General features: G+C 39.3%; 1 protein-coding gene across 1 annotated transcript; it reads left to right on the top strand.

Annotated features, from left to right (window-relative positions):
* The first annotated feature begins 2260 nt into the window (after positions 1 to 2260).
* Positions 2261 to 7631, top strand: sid4 (secreted immunoglobulin domain 4). The gene is made up of 8 exons (XM_084930757.1): positions 2261 to 2378; positions 3511 to 3666; positions 3749 to 3883; positions 4475 to 4647; positions 4754 to 4940; positions 5032 to 5211; positions 5312 to 5578; positions 5672 to 7631. Exons 1-8 carry the CDS (start codon positions 2330 to 2332, stop codon positions 5674 to 5676), a joined length of 1152 nt encoding a protein of 383 aa, XP_084786883.1. The 5' UTR covers positions 2261 to 2329; the 3' UTR covers positions 5677 to 7631.
* The last annotated feature ends 5802 nt before the right edge of the window (positions 7632 to 13433 follow it).

Below are 13433 nucleotides of genomic sequence, written 5' to 3'. Positions count from 1 at the left end.
TGGCAAGAACCAATCAGCTAAGTAAAGACAAATGACAGTCCATCATTACTTTAAGAACTAAAGGTCAGTCAGTCTGGAAAATTGCTAAAACTTTGAGTGTGTCCCAAAGCGCAGTCGCAAAATCCATCAAGCGCTACGACAAAACTGGCTCACGTGAGCACCGCCACAGGAAAGACCAAGAATCACCACCGCTGCTGTGGATAATTCATCTGAGTAACCAGTTTCAGAAATTGCAGCAACTCAGATTAGAGCCCAGATCAATGCCACTCAGAGTTCCAGTAGCACACACATCTCTGCATCAGCTGTTCAGAGGAGACTGCGTGAATCAGGCCTTTATGGTCTAATAGCCGCTAAGAAAACACTACTAAGGAAAAGCAACAAGCAGAAGAGAATTGTTTGGGCCAAGAAACAAATAGACGAGTGGAAATCTGTGTTTTGGTCTGATGAGCCCAAGTTTGAGATCTTCGGTTCCACCTGCCGTGTCTTTGTGCGACACAGAAAAGGTGAACTGATGGTCTCTACATGCATGGTTCCCACCGTGAAGAATGGAGGAGGAGCTGTGATGGTGTGCGGGTGCTTTGCTGGTGACACTGTTGGGGATTTATTCAAAACTGAAGACAGATCCTGCAGCAACATGCCATCCCATCAGGTTTGCATTCAGTTGGACCGTCATGTATTTTTCAACAGGACAACCTCCAGGCTGTGTAAGGGTTATTTGACCAAGAGGGAGAGTGATGGTCTGGCCTCCACAGTAACCTGACCTAAACCCGATCAGGATGGTTTGGGATGAGATGGACCGCAGAGTGAAGGCAGAAGGGCCAACAAATGCTCAGCATCTCTGGGAACTCCTAGAGGACTGTTGGAAAACCATGTCAGGTGACTACCTCATGAAGCTCATCGAGGGAATGGCAGAGTGTGCAAAGCAGTAATCAAAGCAATGCGTGGCTGTTTTTAAGAATCCAAAAATATAAAACATGCTTAAGTTATTTCACACTTTTTTGTTCACTACATTCTTCCATATGTGTTCATTCATAGTTTTGATGCCTTCAGTGAGGATCTACAATGTAAATAGTCATAAAAATAAAGAAAAACCATTAAATGAGAAAGTGTGTCCAAACTTTTGACTGGTAGTGTGTTTGTCTGACAAGGATTTCAGCTGAACACATACAGGTTAGTATAAAAAGAAGTTGTGACTTCTTTGTGCCACACTAAAGCATACGGATTGATTAACTGCAGAACTGAATTCACTGAAAAAGTGAATCAGACGTTCCCATATAACTGCAATCACATCATCCAGATCAGAACTGTATACTGATCCCGGTTTTAATGTTTTGGCTAATTTAATGTTCATTTTAAAACAGGAGAATGTTGTGGAAAATCTCTTCTTCCAGGATTAGAAAATCAGTCCTCAAAAGACATTTGAGTAAGAGGACAAACTGATTAAGTTAGAGAGTGAGAGCTGCTAGGGTGGACTGTTGCTGTGGAGTATCTGATAATGAAGTGAGTGCTACACAGTGTAATCAATAATTTGTATGATAAATGACCATGCTGATACCGTGGAATGTTAGTTTTTTAGTATTTAAGTAATTTAAAACTGTTTTTATTATTCTTTAGTTACAGTAATTTGTTGATCTGTAAATATGTTACTCATTATTTGCTACATGGCATTTTATATTTTATGCAATAAAAACCACCAGCTTATTATTCCAACAGTAGTTCTATTAGAGTTACATATTAAAATGTTGATATGAGCGTATCTAATATGACAAACAATAATGTTCTTATGAGTGATATCTGGTGACATTTCATATAAATGACTGTCTTTATCTGCAGACAGTACAAAAACAAGGGCAGCTCTGGTTTCACAGTCCTGAAAAATCTGTTTCACACGGAGGCTTTTCACTGCAGGAATGTTATTTTCTTGGAAAGCAGAATAATCCTCTAAAGCATAGCAGTAAAATCACAGTCCTCCTGTAGTTCGACAGACTTATAAATAATTAATAAAACAGTCACTAAATCAAATTTTGGTGCTTTTTCCCATATATCTCCTGCAAGTTCAGTGCTTGTCAACTGTGTGAAATTAGTTGTTTTAGTTGGCGTGGTCTTGGCTCAAAAGATATATCATTCAGGTCACCAGAATCAGAAAATAATTAACTGAAAAAGATTGTAAAAATATAACCGTTTAATAGCTAACTGGCATTTGTAGAGGATATTTGAATAGGGTAACGGGTTGGTAAGGGATTAAAGGTTGAAAGTGATAAGAGACACAGACAGAAAGACAGACAGTGAGGTTGCACAGCGGAGAAAGTTAGTCTGCTCTGTGTTCATCATGGATTTATCACGTGGGGCTCTGATCCTGTTCTCTCTAATATACTCAGGTGAGTCATTTCATTTGATTTAATGAAAGAGGAGAAAGGCATTTGTTGGAAGATGGCAACACAATGTCTGTTTAAGTACTTTAAAGGCCTAACTGAAACAAGATTGCACCCACTGGAATAAAAATACCTGCAAGATTCACTGGGGATTATTCACAGACTGCAGTAGTTCCCATTGGAATAAAAGTACTTTCTAACCAAAATACTGAAAGGCATTAACTGTTGAAACAGACTTTTTTCTCCCCAGACTTAAATATAAGGGACAGCTATCTCAAACTCCACGTGTGATTTAGATAAATTAAACACATCTAACAATGTTCTGATGTTATTCAGCAAAGTCTTCATTGAGAAAAATACCTCATCTTTTGTACATTGTTGTTTCGTCATCGACTGCCCGTTCAATCTGAGTATTTGTTCGGGTTGTTTGCTTTGGGCTCGCGTTTGTGTACTCTGTGTTTTACCCAGATGTGTCAAAAGGTTCACAAAGACGTACGTGTATTCTTACACGCAGTATAAGTATTCAAACTCAGTTCCTAGAAAAATGCAAGAATGAAGAATTGAAATAAGCCATTACCTAAATTGAGCAGTAAAATGAACATGACAGATAATCTGCGCTTTATAAATGCACTTTATATTAGTTTGGATGACTTAATAAAAATAATAACTAATCATTCACACAAAGTGACTATAAATAACCTGGTTTATTTTTTGAATTTTGTAATAAAATCTAGAGCTCTTTGCAATATACTGACACTACATCAAAAGCTAGTATAGCCACAGGAACAGCAATTTAATTAACACTGAATGGCAACTGTGAACATGAACACTGGCCAGGAGTCATTAAACTCTACAGTAACCTCAGTGACCTGTTGCTAATATGACCGTAAAGCAGCACAAACACTGCAACCTTCATTTAATGTCCAAGCCAATTATTTCCTAAATAAAATATAACTGAATTAACAATGAAAGCACTATTATGTTTATATTCTGAGAAAAAAGACTGCCTGAACAATAAGTCATTGCAGATTCATTACTTAAAATACTTAAAATAATAAATAAAGTGTGTGGCCACAAAGTTTATTTAATTAAAGTATGTATTTACTGTGTGTGCTGATAGTTGTGTTTCTCTGTGCAGTGGCTGGTCAGGCTCCTGTCATCTCAGTGGAGCCACGAGCTGCTACTGTGCGCAAAGGAGAGTCTGTCAGTTTTAGGTGCAATGTAAAACTGACAGACTCTAACCCACGGCCACTCGAGGTACAGTGGAAAAAGGCCAACAACCAAGCATTACCAGGTCAGGACAGACAACATGTTAAAACAATCACTGTTGTACAGCATTTGTAAGGTCTAACTTAAGTCTCCCTGTTTCCCTGTAGACAACATAAAAGTCGGTCCTGATGGGTCTGTGCTCACGGTTACTAGCGCTGTACCTGGAAACCACGGGCAGTACCGCTGTATGGTATCCACCGCTGCCGGCCGCAGCACCGCCAGCGTTATGCTGACCGTCAAATGTGAGCTTGTATTCAAAGTCCAGTTTTTCCCAACTGTGCAAAACCAGAAAGCGTGGGTTCCCTGGAAACACATTTTATATGCAGATGTTTTCAATGACACATAACCCTGTAAAAATTTACTATAACTTTTGTTAATGAAGGGTAAATTAGTATTTAATGAAACTTTAGGAAAAAATTAATGTTAAAAATAAAATGTTTAGGGTTTCACTGAGTAAAAAGACCGGTGCTGGTGGTGAGATCAGACAGCGTTGGGACCCGACGCTGGAAACAGTAGCTATGGTAACCGCTATCTCCACAAATTCTCTCAAATATACGCCATGATTTTCTTCCCAAATTAGTTTAAGCTCTGCTATTGAATTCTATGTAACATTATATTGAAATGTGGGCTGGTTCTTTTAAAGGAACCAAAGCAGAACTGGTTCTGCACTGGCACCAACATCATATAGGAGCAAACTATGTATTACAGTGCTGTAGGCATACATAACCAACTGTTTGCTGTCAGTCTTTTGTAAAAAATAAATAAAGAAAAAAGAAAAAAAAGGCATATTTAGAGTTTTCAGTATGTGTAGTGTATCTCTTTCTTGCTTTTAGACTCACCTAAAGTACGACTAACACCTTCGGGGCCGCTGAGAGTCAGGAAAGGTGAGGCCGTGTCGGTGGAATGCCGTGCCCAAGGCAGGCCAAATCCCACGCTGTCCTGGAAACGCCAAGGCTCCACCCTGAAGCTGGTTACCGCTGAAGAAAATGATGTCAACACCATCAAGGTGAAATACTAACTTGTGCTCAAGTTTTGGTTAAATTGATTTTCACATTTAGGATAGAAAAATAGTTCAAATGAATGAAAAAGAAAATGATATTCTGTTTTCTCAGTTTCCTGCGATACATCCAGATGACTCGGGAGTTTATATTTGCCTCACTGAAAACACTGAGGGGATGACTGAGGCCAAAATTGAAATCATTGTCGAGAGGGAGCCCGGGTCGCCGGTAGCTTCAGTGACCCCTACTGAAATTACAGCAGTGGAGGGACATATAGTCACAATAGAGTGTCAGGCCAGTGGTAAGATGCCTATAATGCTCATATCTTAGATGGCTCATAGTTCTGCTTCTCAGTTTTCATTCTGCCCTTCAAATCTGGTCTTCCCTTTTAGGTTCCCCTCCTCCTGTTATCACCTGGTCCAAGCTACGAGCTCCACTGCCATGGAAACACACAGTTAATGGTGGAGTTCTAACACTAACCAGCGTGGGGCGCCAAGACTCGGGACAATACATCTGTAACGCGACTAACATACATGGCTACAGTGAAGCTTACTCAGATATGGAGGTGGAGAGTGAGTGGACATAAGGATATTTAAACACAGATCCCACACATGCAGAGTCCTTGCCACTGCTCATGGTAAGCAAAATTGTATCTTTCTCCTCTCCACACAGCACCCCCATACACCACCATCCTAGCCGATCAGGTGAGGCTCCAACCCGGAGATGCACTGCAGTTGCAATGCCTTGCCCACGGCACTCATCCCATTCAGTTCACATGGAGTCGGGTGGGCCGGCCCAGCCTGTCCCCCACAGCAGAACTCACAAATGACGGAAAGCTCCTGATAGCCAAAGTTAAACAAAGCGACAGTGGAACATACAAATGTGTGGCCACAAACCACATTGGCTCCACTGAGGCTACAACCAGAGTGATCATAAGAGGTGAGCTGAGTTAAAGTGAGCGGTTTCATGACTACAAATGATCTCTTTCTTTTAGATTCTAATGCTATCTTGCTTCTTTTGTTTTGTTTGCAGCTTAAGAAAACCCAGCGTGTCTCGTTGGTAAACATCTATGCAGTGCTTACACCTTGTGCAAGAATGGATCGTAATGCTGATGACGCTCTGGCGTTTAATTGAAAGAAACCAGAGAAAATAATTAATAGATTCATCTACATTGATGTTTGATTAAGCAACTTATGCTGAGATTGAAACATTTGGCATTACTAGGCATGTTGGGTTAATTTTCATATTTTGCAGAAAATTTTTACTCCTACTATTGTTGTTGTCTCGTATCAGCTTTCAGGAAGCTTTTACTGGAACTCTGCATCGACTGACAGCTAACAGCATGTATGTGTGGGAGTTTTTTCTTCCACTGGAATGCATCTGCACACTGTCCTCCTCCCTTCTTGTCATCTCCTTAGCTTACACTGTCAAAATGCAACGATACAAGATAGAAACGTTCCTGATCTAATGCACAAAACATTATAAAAGCCTTTGTTAAGAATCAAATCACTGTATACCATATTAAACAAAATTGTCTAATCTGTATTAGAAGAAATTTTTTTTTCTGAAGTGTACTTATATTAGGACTATGCACGTTTTGAGCTATAATAATGCAATCATAAACAGTTGAACCACTCATTTGATATCCATGTTTTTAAAAATTGCTTGTAAAAATGACTGTGTAGACATTAGGGTGCCTTCTGAAGGGGAAAAACATACAAGACAACCACATGGGAGGAAATATATTTCAGATTCAGATCCACAAATGACAAAAAATACCAAAATGCACAGAAAAATAGCTGAAAAAAAAACCCCCCAAACTAAAATTACAACCTAGCAGCTGTGCAGCAGCCCGTTCACATCTGTGTGTTCCCAGACTCATACTATATGTAGTGTGGAAGAAATTTCATAAGAAGGTACCAAAAATGCCACCAATTCATAACCGACCAAATATGAAATCTGGTCATCTTCCATTACAGAGTTTAAACATTTAATAATGTTCAGTAACATGTTTTTTTTCTTCTTCATAGTATTACGAAGTCGGAGAGAGACTGACTTTTAACATTTTAAAACATGAAATGTCTTCACTTGACCAGTGGCACAGATTTGTCATAATTAGCATATGAATTCTCACGAGTCTGGGCCAAGAATGTGTTTTTGTGATGTCACACGGTCGTGACCTTTGCTTGCTGAATTCCCATCAGTTTAGATTTGTGTCCAGATCTAAAGAGCTTCCCACAGTTGTTTCAGTGATGCCATGGTCATAAGTTTAAAAAGAATGAGCATGCAACTATATAAAAAAATGCTCTCAGCAATGACAGCATAACTATTGCATCCCCTTTTTCTGGGACCTAAGAGGAAGTGACAATGTGCTTAATTTGGACATCACATGAACAGTGTTTTTTTTTTATTCTAAAATTGCTCCTTTGTTACTTTAATTTTTGATATTAATATATAAAAAAAGTAAAAAAAATATCAATTTTCAACATGTGTTAGCAACATTTATGCAAAAAAACATGCTAATTTTTGTATCTGAACATCTGTAATTGTGAGCAGCTGCATGTTGGGATAACTGGATAACTATTTTATTTTACCTATTGTCAATTACAAAATCAGTTCCTGAAAAAAATTTTTTGATCCTTTCAATCCAGATTAGTTTGTCACAGCACGTTGAGCTTGTGTTAAAGTGTAATTGCAAGACCAACAGCTGATTACAGTTCATTATATTGGCATGATGTTGGGAAGTGACGATTGTTATATTTACATGTGAAAATTGTTTCTCCTTGTTTCTTGTTATTCAGAACCACACGTCTGTCCACCCCTCCCACATTTGTTAAGTATGCCCACTGCTGTACTGTTGAGCTGCTGTTGACTTCCATTAAAGTATATCCGGACATCACTCTCTGTGCCCCACTCTCTGACCGGAGTTTAAGTCCTGAGGGAGCTATCATCCCAGCATCCCAGAGATAACTCTCTAACACCAACTGTAAATAGACCTTTGAGTCTGAACTCCTAAGTTTCTAAGTTGCCACGAGGTCATATTGTGTCATTGACTCCCTTGTGCATCATGGAGCATTTCCAGGGAAGCATATTTGTTTATGTGCTTTTTTTGCTTGTATTTCCCCTTTTGGAATGCTTGGCAGTTTTTTTCAGTATTCTGGAGTTTTGGGCTTGTTCGCCTTCATTTTGTATTTTCACTTGTGTATGTTTCAGCACTAATAGTGCGAGTTACAGAAGAAAGTGTTATAATAGCAGCACCTTGCTTTTAAAAAACTGTGAAACCCAAGGTTTTCACGTAAATCCCCAAACACAAGGTTTTCATGTCATCATTTTGGCATGAGATTGCCTTGTGACCATGGTATCACTTCCCAGTCACTTCCTTGACCACAATGTGGCAGTATGTGGATTTACTGCACACATACATCTCCATTGGGGCAATTAAGAGCAACAAGAGGCCTCGCACCCTTAGCCAAAGGAGTGCCAGGTGACGCACTGCACTATCACAGTATTAATTTCCGTATGACTACAAGAAGACAGCCTGATCATGGCAGTGCTTTGTGTACAGAAGGACTGCCACTCCCTCTTGAACAAAGTGCTGTGTGTTCAAACACATGTTGCAAAAGGATGCATCAGTGGTTGCGCTGTTATAAAAACGTTAAAGCAGCTCTTGCGTAATGAGGTGTTAGGTCGACATTTAGGCTTTGCAGCTGCAGCACAAGGTTGAGCAGTGAGCTACCATTTCCAAAACTGTTGCCAGAATCAACTCTTTATCTGCTGCATGCGATTGTGGGTTCCCTCGTAAAAACGCCCAGCCTCTGTGGCGTAACAGGCGTATGCCCCGATAGTGATAGTTTCTCTCCTGATCTTTACAAGCTTCTTCAAAGCTGGGGAGGAAACATCTGCTCCTCTATCACCTCATTCCGCCCCCTCACTTCACAGAGAGGCCAAGGGAGGGAATAAGAAGAAGACAAAATAAAAGCAATAAACATGATAGCTGAGGAAGACTTTTTCCCTCCAATGCAGGCTGATAAAGATTCATTTAGGTGGAAAAGAGGAGAAGACATCTTCAGTGAAAAAGTGCATACTCTGATAGTGCAAACTCTCTATTAAATCTAATCCCTGTCTTTCTCTGTATGTCTTTGTATACATGTTAAATAGCCACAGACACATGTTACGTAATGGACCGTGATATAAACAGAGAAGTTCATAGGGCTCCAGCTGACGTCCCACCAAAGTGATGTGCGCACACATTCAAACAGAGAGTTTGTCACAATTTAAGAAGCATCAGATTGGTTTACATTCGAGGAGGCTTGGACAGGCGTCCTGCGTCTATCCTGGACCACACATTGCTTATGCTAGGCTTAAGAGGTGAGTAGAGGATAAAACAAAAAGGTTATAGCAGTGCACACAGAGAAGAAAACACACCCAAATATTAGTTTTCCTTTCAACAGTGAGAAATGTGACTGGTTTTAGATAGAGAAATGTAATCTTCCAGCTGTAAATCCCTCTCATTCAGGAAGGAGCCTATGACGGGAGAGGAAATAATAGGTGGAAAAGGGGCGCCTGGCAAGTTTGTTGCTAGGGTTTCCCTCCGGTGAACCTGGATAAGCTGTAAAGTGGCTGCAGTTAGCAGGAAAGGGAAAAAAAATAAACAAAAAACATTTTCTTTAGGGCATAGGAAGGCCGACTAATGTTGCGATAATGAATGGAGTTCCTGTACAGTGTTGGCTCCAGAGCTAGGATGAATACCAGAGCGCAGACTAACAAACGCAGTCTGATCTCACTTAGTGTCAATAAGACATTCCTGTTTGTACAACAGGATGTTACAACAATATACTGTGTATGCTAATCTCACTAAATCATCTTGTATAAATGAACTGAAATGTTTTCTGAGGAAAAATCAGTAATCCCTGTTGAGAGACTAGTCCTGTAAACTGCATAATAATTCTTTTTTTTCTGATCCAGATGAATGATATATGAATTTGTTGAGTTGTTCGATGAGTGATCCATTATATTTTTACCTGCTCAGGTTGTGTTTTATTGACCTTGGTGTTCGAACAGTAAAGCTGTAAAAACACGAGTGCGTTAGGCTGCTGTGTTGTTGACTATCACCATGTTAGCACTTGCAGAAGCATGAAAAGTGTTGCTCTGCCTGTGCAGGAAATGTCAAGTTTTCTAGATAATAATGCTTATCAGAAGCAAATTAAATGAAGTCTGATCAAGTAATGATTAGAATTAATATCAGTGACTGTGTTATTTAATTTGAAAAGGCAATTGGTAAACACCATCACCATCTAAAATATCTCTACACAGCAGTAGAGATGGGAATTAATAAGAATTTAGTGACTCTGATTCCATTATAAAAATTACTTATAGATTCAACAACTTAGCAATTCTCTTATAGTCTCACTGGTTTCTGCTTTGACAGTCACCACCATTGCTAAGCAGCATATCGAAAACATTACATTTGTACAAAATGATTGCATGCTGCGTTGATGTTTGTGCATGTTGCTGGTGTTTAGTTTGTAAACAGATTCAGCAACCTGACTGCTCATCAGTTTGTTACCTGTTGAAGTTCAGGTCTAACTGCTCGGCTGGGGTCGGCATTCATTCAGGGTGTTGGCTAGCTTAGTGTTAGCATGCTGTTTGGCTAGCTTAGCATTAGAAAGCTGTCTGTGCGCATGCTTGCAATAAGGCAAAGTTGCATTTAGTAGATTGCAGCTATTTCTGTCCTGGATGCAGTTTGCACTTTATGATCACACTCTTACCATTTTGCGCACTAAAAATACATAATGTGATAATAAGTCATGTCCATATCACGCTGTAGACTGTGCTGCTATTTTCATTTGCTATTTGACACAAAACTGAACACACACTGATTTAAGTGTGAGCACAACTGGAACTAATAAGTGGGATCAACAGGCAAGCAGACTAACAATTCCAAGGAAATGGACTACTGGGAACCAGTTCTCTACAAGAACTAGTTCTTGATTACCATTTCTACAAAGCAGTTTAATCCAACCAATTTAGAAAAGGTACTAATACATTTTAAGGATAATTTATATTCAAATGTATGTGCTTATTTAGAGGTACAGCAAAAGGTAGAGCAGGTCATCTACTGATCAGAAGGTTGGTGGGTCAATCCCTGGATGCTTCAGTCTGCATGCCAAAAAATCCATGAGCAAGATAATAAAACCATGAGTCCTGAGTTGAGTGTGAATTTTGAATAGAAAACAATCAGATATTTTAAAAAAGTGTTTGAATGAATGAATGTGTGTGAAAGGTTGAATGAGACACGTTGTATAAAGTAAAGTGACATGCTTGGAAGTCTGTGGTAGTGAGTGCCATCTGCTTTGCTGTTGTCTGCTGGGGAACAGCAGGGAACATCATCAGTGCCAGAGATGCCAGCAGGATCAACAAACTAATCCACATGACTGGAACCATCACTGGTTAGAATTTTGAGGCATTTGTGAGGGACAGGAGGTGAGGGACAGTATGTCACAAACTGCTCTCCATTATGGAGCACCCAGCTCACCCGCTCCAGCCCACACTACTGAGGTGACGGAGCTCCTTCTCCCTCAGACTAATTCAAGCCTGCTTCAGGAAATAAATCCTTCTGTTCACTCCTTCCATTATCCACCTGTCACAGAACAAAAACACTAGTGATGGGATTTCCGGCTCTTTTTAGAGATCCGGCTCTTTCGGTTCGGCTCACTAAAAAGAGCCGGCTCTTTCGGCTCCGAACCGGCTCTTCGGGTTGTTTTGTTGCTTTAATTAATTTATTATTAACAATAATATAAAATTATGCACAAAAGGAATTACTAACGTAAAAAAAAAAAAGTGGTTTTATTTATATATGTTTATATATAAATATATGCGGTGGCCCCTAGAGACAAAACACGTACAAACTCCAAAACACATTTCTAGCATGAACTGAACTTCCAAAGCAGAGCTACTAGATCACTTAAATTACACAATTGAAAGCATGTGTGTATTGTTTGTGTATTTATACACAGGCACTCATATATATATTCAAATAATTAAAAAAAAAAAGTTCATTTACCTGTTACTACCACACACCAAATCCGGTCGTTGGTACTTGCTGGCTTGTGTAGCCACTAGGTAACAAAAGCTCAACACTGAGCCTAGCATCCTGGAGCACTTCTGTTGTCTTTTGTACGTGTTTTGAGTTTTTATGTGCTTCTGAGTTTTTACGTGCTTCGGAGTTTGTACGTGTTTTTACGTGTTTTGGAGTTTTTACGTGTTTTGGAGTTTGTACGTGCTTCAGGGTTTGTACGTGCTTCAGAGTTCGTACGTGATTTGAAGTTTGTATGTGCTTTGTCTCTAGGGGCCACCGTAAATATACTTTTATTTATTCACGCCACATAAAATGTAATAAATAAATCATATAATACAAAAATCAACTATTCACATTTCAACTTTTAACTATTTAAATTTTCAGCTTTTTCCTTTTACAAATTTAAAGTGAAACAACACAAAACACTGCAAACCACAACACAATTAAATATAAATTAAAATATGAAAACAAAAAGAAGATGCATATTCTCTGCCATATGGACCTGCATGAATAAACTTTCTGAATCCTTTATCATCTGCAACCGAAAATAGTTGTGGATGATTACTATAAATTTCTAATGTGACGTTTTTGTCCCTGGCTCTCTTTCTCTCTCCCCCCCCCCCCTGTTCCTGTGCTACTGAGTGTAACTACCGCCCCTCCCCCCTCTGCCCAGCGTAAAGCACAAGGCTCGCGTGCAGAGTGAAGCGGAAAAAAAGTGCGAGAGAGAGGCTGAGAGAAAGAAAAAAAAAAACAACCCACGTGACGGCTCGCGATAAGGAGCCGGCTCGCGTCGTTCACGTCAAAGACCCGGCTCTAAGAGCCATTTCGTTCGCGAACGACCCATCACTAAAAAACACCAGTCAGGCACATGATTTCCCCACATATTTCTGTATTCTCTCTGTCACAGTATAAGGCCCGTACTGTGCAACTGTGGCCTATTTACTTTCATTTTGTTTTTAATTTGTTGCTTATTAAAGTAGAAAAGTGGCATATAAGAACCAGTCCATTTACTATTGTAATTTCCAAGCCAAAAGTAGCATTTTTTTGTAGATCTGTTGACTTGTTGGGGCTCATAGTGTGCAGAAATCATTATTTAGCAAATTTAAGTTATGTATGTTAAAGTCCTTTCAGTGAATAACTAGGTGAATGAAGCCTAGAGAACACATACTCTACTAAACTTTTTTAATGTTATGTAATGTTTTGGTTTTCTCTCACGGATCTTATCAGCTTTGGTTTCAAGAGGAGGCGATCGTTTGTAGGGATAAAGGTTTTAACGAACAGGCTGTACAGTAGCTGCAAAGGACTATAAAGTGCAATCCTGTTACTCTGAATAATGACTAATAGTTTAATTTGCATCCCAATTGCATGTGCCCTGTCTCTATCCACACTTCTCAGCTTTTAGCGCTTCCTGTTCTCGGTTTTAGAAGTGTTTTTACATTTCAGTCACCCCACATTCAGACTTAAGACCCTCAAGACCTACGTGAGATCTGCTTTAATCGTTTTACTAGTAAAGCAAATAGCATTGATGGTTGTTAATGTTTGACCAAGATGTGATTCCACTCTGTTTAATCATAAAGAGTAAAAATTTAGTCATCCAGTTTACTTAGTCAAGGAAAAGACTTCAGTAAATACTGTGCAGCAACACAGAAAACACTTGTCTGTATTAGTTGAACGAAGATGAATTATAATATATCTTTTCAACTAGATTATATTTGT

This window comes from Perissodus microlepis, chromosome 6 (assembly GCF_051167445.1).
Source record: "Perissodus microlepis isolate ML-2025 ecotype Zambia chromosome 6, ASM5116744v1, whole genome shotgun sequence".
NCBI lineage: Eukaryota > Metazoa > Chordata > Actinopteri > Cichliformes > Cichlidae > Perissodus > Perissodus microlepis.
Note: the sequence above shows the minus strand (reverse complement) of the source record. Positions and strands in the feature narration are given on the sequence as shown.